The sequence below is a fragment of the Malania oleifera genome, chromosome 12 (assembly GCF_029873635.1).
Source record: "Malania oleifera isolate guangnan ecotype guangnan chromosome 12, ASM2987363v1, whole genome shotgun sequence".
Lineage (NCBI taxonomy): Eukaryota > Viridiplantae > Streptophyta > Magnoliopsida > Santalales > Ximeniaceae > Malania > Malania oleifera.
This window is the reverse complement of record NC_080428.1, coordinates 20898141-20914398: the sequence shown is the minus strand read 5'-3', so window position 1 is coordinate 20914398 and position 16258 is coordinate 20898141. Positions and strand designations below refer to the sequence as shown.

General features: G+C 37.8%; 1 protein-coding gene across 1 annotated transcript; it reads left to right on the top strand.

Moving 5' to 3' along the window:
• The first annotated feature begins 12478 nt into the window (after positions 1-12478).
• LOC131143850 (tyrosine decarboxylase-like) lies at positions 12479-15881 on the top strand. Its single transcript, XM_058092216.1, has 2 exons — positions 12479-13938; positions 15824-15881. Exons 1-2 carry the CDS (start codon positions 12509-12511, stop codon positions 15879-15881), a joined length of 1488 nt encoding a protein of 495 aa, XP_057948199.1. The 5' UTR covers positions 12479-12508.
• Positions 15882-16258: the final 377 nt, after the last annotated feature.

Sequence of the window (16258 nt, the reverse complement as noted above, 5' to 3'; positions counted from 1 at the left end):
TTTCGAAAAATCAAAATGCTAGTCACTAATGGAAAAGCTGAATTGGTTTAGTTTTTTATTGTTAAATTTTAGTACAATGTGATGAAATATTTTTGTACGTAATAATTTTAAGAAGGCACTCATTGTACTCATTTTTACAAAAAGTTGTATTTCTTTTTTATCCAATATAGACTAGATGAGAATATACATTATCATAATAAAATTTAAAAATAATTATTTTTTTATTTGTTCTTAGTAAAGAATTCTAAAAAAAAAAAAAAAAAAAAACACTCATTGTACTCATTTTTACAAAAAGTTATGTTCTTTTCTTAACTGATATAGACTAGATGAGAATATACATCATCATAATAAAATAAAAAAATAATTATTTTTTATTTGTTCTTAGTAAAGAATTCCAAAAAAAATAAAATAAAATTGTATTGTTATAGTTTATGATCAATGGTTGCTAGCATTGTGATACCCCGTGGAAGAAAGGTTTAAAAAAGATTAGATATTACTATTCATATCAATAAGGTGTACATTTCTTTTCGGGAGCCTTCGTATAAGAACTATACGGTTAAGCGTGTTTGATTTGGAGTAATCTTGAGATGAGTGATTGGGAAGTTTTCTCAAAAAATATGTGAATGAGGACAAAACACACTCAAAATGACAGGTGTTGGTATGTGGAGTCCCACCTCCTGTTTTCTAGTTCAGGTGAAAGAGAAAAGACGTAGTGCTCCCTTTAAGCGTGTTTGGCTTGTAGTAATATTAGGATGAGTGACATTCTAGGAAATTTTTTTAGGAAGTATGTGAGTAAAGATAAAACACACCAAAAAAATACGTGTTGGTCTGTGGGACCAGTCATTAGTCCGATAAGGCCTGCCCCCTGTTGTTTAATCTAGGTGAAGGAGGTAAGATGCAGTGCTCCCTAACAGACTCAGGTTGGGGCGTTATAAAATGGTATCAGAGCAATTACCTAACTGAAAGTGTGATGAGATTCACATCGCTTGGGTTTAGATATATGGGTTTACAACGAGGACATTGTGTTCTGTAAGTGGGAGAGAATATGATACCCATAGAAGAAAAATTTAAAAAGGATTAAATGTTACTATTTATATCAACAAGGTGTACTTTTCTTTTCGCAAGTCTTCTCATAAGAACTCCACGGTTAAACATGTTTGACTTGAAGTAATCTTATGATGAGTGACCATTTGGAAAGTTTTTTTGGGAGGTGTGTGAGTGAAGATAAAATATACTGAAAATGATACATGTTGGGAGTTTTTTCCCGTTTTATAATTAAGAAGAAATAAAATATAAAATAATACCCTGATTGGGAAATTTTTTCCCAAAATAATGCTCACGTAATCTCGCAGCTTAATGCTGCGAGATTTAAAAGTGAAGCCAATAAGGAGCTGACGCGTGGCAGCGTGCAGAGAAAATCTCACAGCTTCATGCTGCGAGATTTAAAAGCGAAGCCAATGAGGAGCTGACGCGTGGCAGCGTGCAGAGAAAATCTCGCAGTTTCATACTGCGAGATTTAAAGACACAGACAAACATGGTGGTGACACGTGACGGTGGGAAAATCTCGCAGGTTAGTCCTGCGAGATTTGCGACTCTATTTACTCCCTTCTTTGCAAATTTAAATTTAAATAATAAACATTCCCTTTTATTAAATTTAATCATAGCTTTCCCTTAAAAATATAATTTAAACTTAAATTTTAATTTTTAAATTGTAAATATATAATTTAAAAAAAAATTTACATAAAATAAATTATTGATTATAAATAATGGGAAAATCTCGCAGGTTAGTCCTGCGAGATTTGCGGCTCTATTTACTCCCTTCTTTGCAAATTTAAATTTAAATAATAAACATTCCCTTTTAATAAATCTAATCATAACTTTCCCTTAAAAATATAATTTAAACATAAATTTTAATTTTTAAATTGTAAATATATAATTTAAAAAAAAAATTTACATAAAAGAAATTATTGATTATAAATAAGTATTTTGTCATAAAAATTTGGATAAAATCCAAAAAAATATTTCAAAATATGATTCTAACCCTTGAATTTACAAAAAATACTACAAAATTTCGTATAATTGAATTTTATTGACGAAATGAATATTTTGTTAGTTAACTATTAAATGCATGTGGAATAATAAAATTTGTCCTTAATAAAATGATATTTTAAAACTCGTGGATTAGAGATAGAAAAAAAATTTCGAATTGAATGCTTTGATGCTTTGTGCCAACTACTTCTTTAAGTATGACAAAAATAATTTGTATTATTTCAAAATTATCTAAAAATATAATTAGAAGAAACAAATTTTTCAATAAGTTATAAAAATGCCTAATAATTATAATGCTACAAAATGTTTATTGGATGTAATATTTAAAATTAACAATTAAACATTTTGCAAGACAAAGTTAAATTTATTATTTAAATTTAAATTTAAATTTGTAAAAAGGGAAAGTTATAATTAAATTTAAATTATAACTTTAAAAAATTAAAATTTAATTAAATTTTATCTAAAGAAATAAATAACAAAAAAAAAAAGTTTTAAGTAAGATTGAAGTTCTGTAGAGCAAATGCAAAATTAATGGGAAATAAATAATGAAATTTGATCCGTGAGAATCGTGAGTTGAAAAAAGCTAATCGTGTAAGGAGTGTAACTATTTCTAACACAAGCTTAATCAACTTGAAAACAAGTATGACGAACTCAGTTAGCAGCATTAAGACTCTAATTTACATATGTAATTATAAATATTATATTACATGCATATAGTCTCTCTAAGGAGTGTATGAAAGATAATAGCAGCATCAATACCTCTTCGTACGTCTTAATTTTTTTGTTTTTACTCTTTTTTATTATATTTTGACTATCCGCATACTAAACCAATTATTTTGACCCATCATTTTGGTGTTTGAAAGTAGGATTTGGGTCAAATTGGATTATTGTTAGAATGCTTTTTTGTCTTAGTCACCCATTCATATTAAAATAATTAAATTTTTAAAAAATTGAGTCTAATTAAAAAACAAAAATAATAATTATCTCTACAATTCCTTTGACAAAAGGCATGTCTATTGCTAAATTAAAATATATGAAATATTCAAAACACAGAATATATAGTTCAATTTGCCAGATTGCGTTTCAAATTAATAATAAGCTGCATTGTGAGAAAGGAGGAAGAAGGCAGGGATATTTCATGAGAATGAGATTTATTATTATTTTCTTTCAAGTTCAAAAATTGGACCTCTCTCGCCTTGACGCATGTGTGTAAAAATGAAAGTACAATATTATTTATATAAAATTAAAAGATAATAAAAAAAATGTAACATTATTTGCGTGTGGAAACAAATGTTTTTAATTTTTCAAAGAATTGTAAAAATATCAAATTAATTTTTTATGTTCTAAATTTATATAAAAAGTCTAAAATATATTTTTATTTTATATATTTTTAATTTATTACTCAAATACGTTCATTAAAATATTATTTTCATGAATGTAGAGAAAACCATACTAAACTTTTTGTAATTATACAAATTTAAATTCAAATGCAAAATTAACAATTCTTACATGTTGTAACTACATGCAATTTGAACTTTAAATTTGGATAGTTAATTAAAGTATAAGTTTAGAGAAATCATGAAATAAACTTTAATTAAGGATATACATACTCCCAAAATTAATATATCACTTAATCAATAATATTTTTTTATTAAAATTAATATACGTAATTAATTAGTATACTTTAAGACAAATTGACTAGGAGTTTAATGGAGAAAACATATATTAAGTGCTCCCTAAGATTTTCGATGCATGTAGTATATGGCGGTAAGGGGAGGTTAACGTGTAAATGTTTAGAGTGCTGAAACACGTTTGCATCTGATGACGCACGTAAATGCATGCAGACATACAAATTTTAGCAATACGAAATTTTGCAGTAAAAGACAATTCAATTTAAGGAATTAACTTAACTAGACATACAAATTTAGACGATATGAATTATGTGTCATTTTTTAGATTTGACAGTATTGAATTCTTTAGAGATACGAATTATTAAATGATGTATACAAAAGAATAAAAAAAATAATCAATTATATGCAAATGAAATCAAAACAATCAACGATATACATACAAATAAAATGCAATTAAAGTAATGCTAAACTACTCCGTGCCGCAGCGAGGTCGTCTCCGGGGTCGTGGTAGCTGCCGTCTGCGTCTACCCTCTCCCTGCTCATCAGCATCATCAGGTGTCTTGGCCTGTCGTGCTGGATGTGAATCCTCTGCCCCAAGAGGTGCTGCATCATCATCATTAGCCATACGGAGCGCACGCGGTGAGAAATGATATGATGTCTCGGGACGAGAACGAGGCGGCCTAGGGGGTGCATCGACCTCCACCCCATCGAAAAGATCGTCCAATAAAAATGATATGGATGGGGTAGCAGCAGAGTTAGATGGGGCATCAGTCGGTATGCTCGATGGTCCGGCAATATGAGCTGCAGTGGAAGGCGTATAAGGCGCTGACGGGCCGAACAAGTACTCGGCCTGTATGACTGGTGGGGAGGACATGGGAGTCCCAGGACGACTAGAGGAGGCATGTCGTTCTCCTCGTACTGGAGCTGGTCGACCTTCTCATGCTGGTACATCAGGTCGACCTCCTCGTTCTGGGATCCGTCGACCGTCCTCGTGGACGAGGTCCAGTGCAGTACTTATCAATCGGTGGATCGCAGGATCCGACAAGATCTGGTCTGCCTCAATGACTATGTCAGCCTGTAGGATATGAACATATTTTATTAACGCATTGAAATCGGAACGTATATATAATAAAATGAGTTGTGGCATTAATCTTCTTACGAGGCTCAAATATACAGCTGTGGTCCTGTTGACGAAGCGGCGTGTGATAGACCTATACCAAGTGAAGTATGGGTCATCTAGACGCATCGGACTGTGCTCCGCCACTCCTCGTATGATGTAGTCTCGTTGATGCTCCCACGTAGTGACGAATATCGCGTGCGTACTCGACCAGTCTGTGACCCTTCAACCTCGCCCATCCATGCTGTGGAGATCGTCCCCAACAATATCTACCGCCAAAGTCATAAATGGGGCGGGAATGACCTGTTGAAACCCGAACTGTCGCATGACTCGATCGGGGAGATACCACTCAATAATATGAAAGCATATGAGTGGCACTCGCGCTACCCACAGGTCCCTCCCGTCTGCATAGGCAGGCGGCATGTCGGCTAAAATCTCATCCGTGTAGGGCATCCATATAAACTGCAGTTAGACAAAACAAAAAGTTAAGCGGACTATGCACAACTGAAAGAAAGAAAGAAATACTTTCATGTGCTATACTTTAACTGATTTATACCTCATGCTCCCGATGCATGTCCAACTCGAACCTGTACCAGGGCAATGTGTGAAGCGCAACCATCGATGCCCTCAAGTCGTCCCTCCATCTGTATAAGATGAAATGTAAGTTCCCAAATGCAAGACTACTACATATTACGAATTAGTATTTGTAATAGTTATTGAGTGAATGAGAAGGGATAGATAAAATTTGTACTAACCGATATGCGAGTGGGAGAGGATCAACCGGACGACCGTCCTGACCCCTCTTAATCTGCAGGAAACCTCGCCGCGTAGGCGCTAATGAAGGAAATCTCTCCCAAGCCCAAACCTAGAGTAAGCAAACGGGACCCGCAATCTGCGTCTTTGAGTGGTGCGCGGCGCGACACATCTCCCTGTACAACCACGCCAAAGTGGCGGACCCCCAACTGTATGAGTGACATGCTGCGAAGTCCTCAAGAAGTGGAAGGAACATAAGATGCGCATAACTGCCGGAAACATCCGAGAAGATCACCCCACAAATCAAACGCAACAAGTGGGCTCGTGCGTGGCATGCTATCGTCTGAACATCTGCATGTGCCGGGAGCTCACGAAATGCATCCCCCTCAAAGAACCGCATACGGATGCGTGCACCAACCAACTCGCTGTCAGGCAGAACGACGCCTAACAAACGCTCGCACATAGTACGCAGGGCAAGTCGACCCTGACGGTCTGTAGGTCCCTCCACTGGTTTGGCAGTGCGACCAGTGACAGCTCGCCCATCAATCGGCAACTCGAACAAAACAGCTACGTCCTGTAATGTGACGGTGGCCTTGCCATGAGGTAGGTGGAACGTGTGCATCTCGGGTCTCCATCGCTCCACCAATGATGTGATAAGATGCCAATCAAGCTGGATATGAGCAATCCGATAAATGCCATAAAACCCCGCATCGCGTATCAGCTGGACAATGCGGGGGTCTGCCTCTAACCAACGCTCGGCAAACTGCGTGCCCCCTGGGCAGCACAGGGGCTCCGCATGCCCATTAGCCCATGCTCGGCTGGCCCTGTGATGATCGACCATGGTCAAGATGCTCGGATCGGACGGCCCCGGATCAATCCTGGAAATGCATCGTTGCATCAGAATAGGTATATACAAAAAAAAAAAAAAAAACGGTGTGAAATAGTATAAAACTACATACGACATCAACGGGACGGTCCCGCTGCATCGCCCGAGTGGGTCCTTCTCGGACACCTTGTGCGATTATGCCCTTCTTGATGACATATACTGCACGTGCTCCTTTTCCCACCTTCCCTAGTGTCCATCTCATTGTGTATACGGGAGCTCCTTGGACGACCTTTATGTCGAGCATATGCTGGATTTTCCTGTATAGTCGGTAACGACGATGCTGGCCAGTACGCCTCGTGCATAATTGGCTGAAAATCCGCTGCATATGTCGCATAATGTTCGGCGGTGCTCCAACAAGACTCAACGTACTGCATGGCATTGAGTCATGTCTCCGTACATGCAGCAAGAAGGTGGGAGCATGGAAAGTGTAAGGCTTGCCACTTCCAACATGAGCAGCCGTGCAAATCCTGAATGCGCAGCGTTTGCACGTTGTTTCCTTTATGAGGTCCCAACTGCGCAGTCGTGATGCTAAAAGTACCTCTAGACCGGTTGAACGTCGTCATGCGATGTCCGGTCGCCTTCAACTTCCTTCTTTCCATTGCAAGCAATATATGAGGAGTTAATACATTTCCTCCTGATATTGCATTACGAGCAGCTCACGTCGGCTATTGAAATAATGTGCAACGCGATAAAATGTTAGTTACACAAAGGCAGTGATTGGGAGGCTACGAGCACCCTTAAGGACGGCGTTGAAACATTCGACGAGGTTTGTCATCATGTTCCCATACCTTCTGCTCCCGTCGTGGCACTGAGTCCACATATGAGGAGCGATTTGATCAAAGAACGTCTTCGCGGGTTCCCCACCCTCATCGAAGATCTTCTCCATCCACATGTTAAACTTTTTGACCTGATACTCCCTTCCCCCGCGCTCAGCCATTCGCTTCAGATTGACACTGTGCACTGTCGTGCTGAAGTTGCTTACAACGTGTCGAAGGCAGAATCGGTGGTGCGCACGCGGTGGCTGCCAATCGGGATTGTGAGACACTGCAGCGATGATCCCTGGATGACTATCTGATATAAGGCAAATGTCGTCCCTATCGGTAATGGAACGAAGACAACACAGAAACCAATTCCATGTGTCCAAACTTTCCTCTTGCACAATAGCGAATGCAAGGGAAAATATTTTCCTATTTGCATCCGGGTATGTCGCAATAAGGAGTTTTCCCTTGTACTTACCGTACAAGTGTGTCCCATCTATACATATCATAGGAGGACAGTGGGGAAAACCCTGAATAGATGCTACGAATGCCCAAAAGACTGATACAAATGTTACGGTCTGATCGCTGCCTGGTATAGGGTTCCACCTCCACTTGACGACAGTATTAGGATTATAAGTGCACATTGCTTCCATCCACCTAGGCAACGTCTGATAAGACTTCTCCCAATCACCGAATACTTAGGCAATTGCCTTCTGTTTTCCTAACCAAATTTTCTTATATGAGATGGAATAGCCAAAACGACGATCTATGAATTCTTTCAATGTAGCGATTGAGGTCGACGCGTCACCCCTTATCATATTCACAATCTCACTAGCAATAAGGGACGACGTGATTTGGCTATGGTCTTGCGAGAGGAGTTCATTCAAGCATGTGTGCGGACCACCATATTGAGTGATTTTGAAGAATCGATGTTTCTGACGATACACTGCACGCAGTCTCCAACTGCATTCAGAATTCTTACACCTAACAACCTATAATAGTGGGGTCGACTGCAGGACGTGGAAGTCATGGTGTGTTCGAGCATGGTATATTCGCACAGCAGCTATCAATTGATCTTTCGACCCGAATAGCATCCCTTGACTCAGTTCTGATGACTTATCCCAACGAGTTACCCGTATAGGAAGCTCGTCACCATGGGACAAATCTGCAGCATCTACGTCAATTACACCATACATAGGAGGTTCGACCATGAAATTTGCCATATACGTGCCATCGTTTAATTGATGGGGGGGTGGGTCGACATCATCGAGGAACTCGTTCGTCCCTTCACCAATTTCCTCCTCGTACGTGTCATCTTGTAAATGAACATCGTTCGTGATGTTCATCCCCACGTCCAGCGCAGCGAACAATGATCCTGGTTGTTCTGCTGAAACCTCTTCGCAAACACCATGATAATTCGTATGAATAGTAGTTCCTTCGTACGTCTGCGCCTCAAATGACGATCGTGGACATTCGTTCATATCCACAACAGGCATCCCACAAACATTTGCATCTTCTTCCTCCGCTTCAACCACGTGCTCAATAGACGTTCCCGGCTGCCCATGTGCGGCGACACCCATCTGAGGAATGAGTTCGACATACAGTTGCACAGTCAAATATGTCATCCCTACATAGTATGCATCCAACACCATGCGCAAACCGTAATCACTAGTTACGGGAACAACCTCATAGAAGATTGTATCATGATGCCCTTTAATCGGGTATTTTGCGGTTAACCGCAATGCATATTGATTTGGATCAATTTGTAAATACTTGTATATCTTCATATGCAATTTAGTTAATTTACACCTATGACCAATTCTAATAGGTTGAACTGGCGGAATACTATAACTAACACCGGTTTGGCCGGTTATAATGTTACCCCCCATGTACAACAATACCGGAACCGGAATACTGCTTGAACTTCCTGCCATCTAGTTTGATGCTCGGTAAATATAAAAGACCTACGCAAAACAATAATTTTATCTATAAGTCGTATGCTAAGTGAATAGTGAACAAAAATTATTTTCAATACGTTCATGTGCATGCAATATTCTCTAAATGTTTCACTTGTCACTTTGAAAATATTCTTGCATGCAATTTTGACTTCTCTACGAAAAGTCGTATCGAAATTTGGGCAGCATGCCAAGTGTAATTTGATCATTTACCCATTTTTACAATGACCCTTAAACGTTTGCAGATAATATAATAATATAGTTGAAGCATGCGGAACTTATGATATCTACCAGCATGCAATTCACATCACTGCATCAGCCATGCAGGAGGCATTTAAATTCGCGCTTAGAAAACAAATACTTTTAGATATAACATATAATATCTTTGAAATTTTTTTGTAAGCAAGCCTTCAATTAATGCGTGTGTCACAAATATTTATTTAATATTTTATAAAAATTAATTAACATTTTATATTTATATTATATAATAAAATTAATTATATATATATGTATGTATATACATATCTCAAATATAGATTCAAAAGCTCCAAAACATCATGTGCCATTGAGTGTATACTAAATAATTAACTTATAATTCCTTCAACTTATATGCATGCGACTATCATATTCACATTGCTTCCAAACATTAATAAAAAATTATTTTTAATATATCATTTATCTCTAATGAACTCATCTTGTCACTAATTTAGAAAGTTAGTTTTTATGCATAAGAAAGAAAATGGATTTATTTTTCTAATTTTTTCTTAAACAAAATTTGGGAGGAATGAGAATCCACACATCAGTTATGATTCAAGTTCAAGTTATGTTGAATTTTATCTAAATTTTAACAAATTTATATATAAAGTTTCAAATTTGTGTCATCAAATATAATATAATTTACAAATTTTGATAAGTCAATATAGAGAAGTGATGCGAAAAGCTTGATGAAGATGACACTACAATGATACATATAAATAATTATCTCCTAAAGACAACTAGTTAACCACATACCTTTTGTCATTTATATAGTATGTATTATCAAATTCCAAACACAAACAAATCAAAGTCATGTGTAGTAGATCGGATTGTACTCTAACAAAAAAATTTGTACGATTTTGGCATGGAGCACACTCAATAGGAGTATATAAGACTAATGTTGAACAAGTTAAATTAACTTAAATATAACCTTTTAACTTTATTATTAAGCATTTATAGATCAACAAACTGCAACTTATTTGTTACTATAAGATAATTATACAACAGCAAATTTTATAATACTTTTGAAATCCCGAGGAAGATCAATGAAATTTTTAAAAATTTTAAAAAATCTTCACTGAAGTGCAAATGGCTTGATTTCAATATATAGTTTTTGGATTCCAAATTTGGAGGGCTTCTCATTGGGATGTAAAAATTATATTTTGGAAGATTGAAATTAAATTAGAGAAGTAGTAAGAAGATAGTCAATGATATTTTGAATTGTTTTGACCAAAATTTTAACCATAAAATTACGTATCCATATGTATATTCATAGTGGTTCATAGTAAATTAAATTCAAGTTAAGTTCAGCAAGTTTAAATTCAGTTCTAATTATTTTGTACATGATGATGTTACTCGTTTGATTACAAACCACATGTAAAAATGGATTGATCATACTACATTCAAAGAGATGTTATTTTGTATATTATTACCATAAAAAAGAACTATGGTATTGAGAAGGGGGGGTAAAAGAAAAGGGGAAGCACTTGAATTATTGAATATGATTATTAATAAGTTTGTAGAATGACCATACTTAAAAAAAAAAAAAAAGGTTTTTAAAATTGATCAAGATAACCAAACTATATTATAATATTCTTCAATGGAACCACACATCCGAGGGTAATATTGTCGCCCTTGTTACGAATTAGGAAGGACTTGTAATACCCATTAGAAATGGCATTGTGCATTCCAAAATAACCTTATCAAAGTGAGTTAAGACTCACAAACAACACAAAAAATACAAACAAACAAATGTCCTAAACACTATTTCTTCTTTGATATTAATGAATATGTAAATTTAAAATATTGAAGATAAAATTTGAAGCATAAATATTTGATCAATATACTTTTTTTTTTATTTCAAATATTCAGATTATATTATTAAAAATTTACATGATTATGCGGAGTATATACAAATACTATTAAAGACATAAACATTAATGAAATTATTAATTAAAAAAACTAACCTTCCTCTAGATGCAGCAATGAACCCAAATAGTCGGAACGCGGCGTGTGATATCAAACCAACTTAAAACATAAATAATTATCTCATGTAAATCTCAGTAAGTTAAATAAAATATTCACGTTTTTTTTCTAAATATTAAATAACATACCTCATCTTCAGCCCTTAAATAGCCTCGCCTCACCTTCGCCCGAGCCTGAACGGTCACCCGCACCTCGAACGGTCACCTGCCAACGCAACGGTCCTCTGTAAGCTCGAAGGTCTGCAACTTTTCTCCCTTTCTCCTCTGCAATATTGTGTTCTGAGAGGGCTTGGGGAGGAATTCAGCAGACGAAGCAAATCTCGTAGAACCATCCTGCGAGATTTACCACGTGTCACCACGCGGATGGATGTCAGGTGCAAATCTCATCTCGCAGTTTCGTCCTACGAGATTTCTGCCACGCGTCATAACTTGATCGATGCCTCGTAATCTCGCAGCCACGCATCGCCTCTCCGTTCGATGGTTTCTTAAATCTCGCATCTTGGAGCTGCGAGATTTCTTCAAGCGTCGCCACGCGTCACCTGCCCCCTGTTTCTCTCTTTGCCACGCGTCGAAGGTAGAGTGGCCATCAGTTTAAATCTCGCAGCATGAAGCTGCGAGATTACGTGAGTATTATTTTAAGAAAAAATTTCCCAATCAGAGTATTATTTTATATTTTATTTCTTTTTAATTATAAAACGGGAAAAAACTCTACATGTTGGTCTGTAGGGTCAGTTATTAGTTTGATAAGACCTGTTTCTTGTTGTCTGATTCAGGTAGAGGAGGAGAGACACAATACTCTCTGACATACCCAGGTTTGTGCGTTACAAGCATCTTTTATATTAGTATCATATATATTTTTAATGTATATAATTTGAGAAGGAGAGGAAGTCTGCCCAAGCACCGAACATGAAGATTTTTTCACTATATATACCTTGCATTCCCTGACAATAGAACCTGCGAACGTCTCTTGTTTTGATAGCTAGCCACAATACAAACTCGCCATTAATTTGTTAATTTGTAATGCAAATGGACAGCCTTCAAATCGACCATGAACCTGAAAACAATCACTCCTCCAAGCCCTACCCTCTTGACCCCCAAGAATTAAGGAGGCAAGGCCACATGATCATAGACTTCCTCGCTGATTACTATGAGAACATTGAGCAATACCCAGTTCTGAGCCAAGTCGAACCGGGGTATCTTCGACCCCGTTTGCCAGAATCTGCCCCGTCGGATCCCGAACCCATCGAAACCATCCTCAAAGACGTGAAAGATCACATTCTTCCGGGCATAACCCACTGGCAGAGCCCCAATTTCTTCGCTTACTTCCAGTGCAATGCTAGCATTGCCGGCATTCTCGGTGAAATGCTGGGCACAGGATTTAACGCTGTGGGTTTCAACTGGGTCACGTCGCCTGCGGTGACGGAGCTTGAGATGAAAGTCATGGAGTGGCTCGGAAACTTGCTTGAGCTTCCCAAGTCGTTTCTCTTCTCCGGCAACGGCGGCGGAGTCTTACAAGGTACCACCTGCGAAGCCGTCTTATGCACCATTGTCGCCGCCAGAGACCAAATGTTAAGCCGAGTTGGAAGAGAGAACGTGGAGAAGCTAGTCGTGTACGGGTCGGACCAGACCCATTGCTGTTTCCAGAAAGGAGCGAAGATCGCGGGAATCAACCCGAATAACATTCGGTCCATTGTGACCACAAAGGCAACTGCTTTCGGGCTCTCCCCGGACTCCCTCAGATCCGCAATCTTGTCCGACTTAGACGCCGGGCTCATCCCGTTGTTTCTCTGCGTTACCGTCGGGACCACCGCCTCCACCGCCGTGGATCCAGTGGGGCCACTGTGCGCCGTCACGAAAGATTATGACATGTGGGTTCACGTGGATGCAGCGTGCGCCGGAAGCGCCTGCATATGCCCGGAGTTTCGGCATTTCATCGACGGCATTGAAGGAGCAAATTCCTTCAGCCTGAATGCACATAAATGGTTGCTGACGAATATGGATTGTTGCTGCCTTTGGTTGAAGGATCCAACTGCACTCATCAAAGTCCTGTCCACAAACCCGGAGTATTTGAAGAACAAATCAACTGAGTTGAAGCGAGTGGTAGATTATAAAGACTGGCAAATATCACTAAGCAGGAGGTTCCGGGCGATGAAGCTGTGGCTGGTGCTTCGGAGCTACGGCGTTGAGAATCTCAGAAGCTATATGAGGAGCCATGTGAGAATGGCGAAACGTTTCGAAGGGCTGGTGGCGATGGACGAGCGGTTCCAGATTGTGGTGCCGACCACTTTTGCTCTGGTGTGTTTTAGGCTTCTGCCGCCGGCGGTGATAAAGAGCAGGAATAGGGGTAGTGTTGGTGATGATGATGAGAAGGAGGATGGCGGGAGGGGGTTGAACCAGAGGTTATTGGAGTCGATAAACACGACGGGGCAGATGTACATGACGCATGCGGTGGTTGGGGGCGTCTACACGCTGCGGTTGGCAATTGGCGGCACCCTTACAGAGGATAGGCACGTGAGCATGGCATGGAAGGTAGTGCAAGAGCATGCAGAGTCCGTGCTGAATTGTTCGGGCAAGAAGGAAAACAATCCAAGTGAAGAGTTCAAGGCCATCAAGGGTTGTGCTGCTTATCATGGTCCCGTAACTGGCAGCAGTTTCTCACCCTGATGAGTAAAAAATATAATAAAATAAAATGTAGAGTGCTGCCCTTACGACCAAATATCCCCTTTTCTTGTTCACTCTTTTGAATAATTATACTACAGTACTCACAATGCAGTGGATAAATAAAAAGGATAGCATAGGATTGCTGCTATTAGGTTGTTTATGATTGTTGTTTCTTTCTTTCAACTATAAAATAAAAATTGTCTCATTTCTACGTACTTTTTAGATTTTAATTCATGATGTATAGTTTGCATAGTTTTTGTAGAACTTGTAATATTATCTCTTAAGCTCATTTAATTATATTTTTTTATTGATGATAAAAAACTTACAAACCACAAGTGAGAAATCGAACCTTAAATGTTGGGGTCACCAACACCCAATCTCACCTTTATCACTTGAAAAAACCTAGTTGGACAATTTATAAAATCTCCATTTAGCTCATACTTTTTAATTTCCTACATTTTTGCGTCCAATTGAATTTTAACTTACTGGATAAGGGTTGCCTCATAAACCTACTTAATTATTCTATTTTATATTACAACCTAATCCAACTTCAAAAGAAATACAGTTGAAGTGAATCTAACTCAAAAAATTTACTAAATATATATATATATATATTTTAGGGCATTTGTACCATTTTTTAATTTTCTGACAAGTATCCAAATTAAAAATTTTTCTTAAAAATTACTATTTTACTTTTTTTTTTTTCCCTTGACCAATATAAAAAGATATAACAAAGGCATCTAGAATTGAAAAAGATTGGTATAAATGGGTCCATGCAACGCCAGATGGAAAATGGTCTTCATCATCTACTTAAGCAGTCTTGTTCTTTACTGGTACCACCACAACAAAGACGTCCATACTTTCGTTCTTTATTTTCTTCCCAAGAAAGAGGTGCGCATAATAATGGGAATGGGTACGTAGGAGAGAGGCCATGAATGGGACTTGCCTTTTCCTTTTTCCTTTTCTAGTTTAGAAAAGGGTAAAGGAGCTTTGGCTTTAGTAGTACTGTTTCTACTGCCTTCTTCGCATTTTTACCTTCATTTTATTATGAGACCTTCGGAATTTGTAATTTCAGGTACGTCCTGGGATGGATAGTTGTCGTTGGAGTAGGACTTGCATCCATGCGTAGAGATCACCATTGTGAGTATCCAAAAAATTCGTCCATGATTACAAATTTGGGGCGTGAAGCAATTTTCTTTTGTTATACACCCGCAGGATGGAATTGGGGATGCATCAAAATTCATTGATCGATTTGAAGGGAACATTCATTTATGGAGTGAAGAGTAATTGATTTCTCTGTAGAATTTACTTGTGATTAACTTTTTTCGACAAGTCAAGTTTGGTAGTCTGGAACAAGACTACCCCACACTTTGAAGAAGGAAAATGTCTCTAGTTGCACATTGAATGTTAAGTTCAAATATAATAATTTGTGATAAAAATGAAAAATAAAATTTTGTATATTTCTTTTTCACCTTTTCTTTTACAAGATGAATGAATATATATTACAATATCTACCTATCCTAAATTTTTCTCCTACAATTATGCCAACACTCCCCCTCAAGTTGGTGCATATATATCTCTAATGCCCAACTTGCCAAGTGAGTTTAGAGCTACACACAGCTTTTGTAAATATATTTATCAACTAGTTTTCGGACTTAATGAATGGAAATCGAATTGTCTTGGCCTCAAGGTTTTGTTTGATGAAGTGTTGATCTACTTTCACATGTTTGGTTTGATCATGCTGAACTTGATTATGAGAAATGTCAATAGCAGTCTTATTATCACAAAATTAGGCCATCTCCTAGTTTGGGGCAAAGCCAACTTCAAATAATAGTCTTCGAAGCTAGAGAAGCTCACACAAACCCTTAGCCATCCCACGAAACTCAACTTTGGCACTCGTTAATGCTACCACCTTTTTCTTCTTGCTTCTCCAAATAACTGGGTTCCCTCCAATAAATGTAAAATAACCTGAGGTGAATTTTCTATCTGAAATATTTCTTGCTCAGTCAGCATCTGTATAACCGTCAACCCTCAAGTGGTTGTTTTTTTAGAACATAAGTCCTTTTCTAGGGGAGGACTTTAGGTATCGAAGAATCCGAATCATCTAATTCATATGATCTTCACTTGGACAATGCACGAATTGGCTCACTACACTTGCTGCATAGGTGATGTCAGGTTATGTATGGGATAGATAAATAAGTTTCCCAA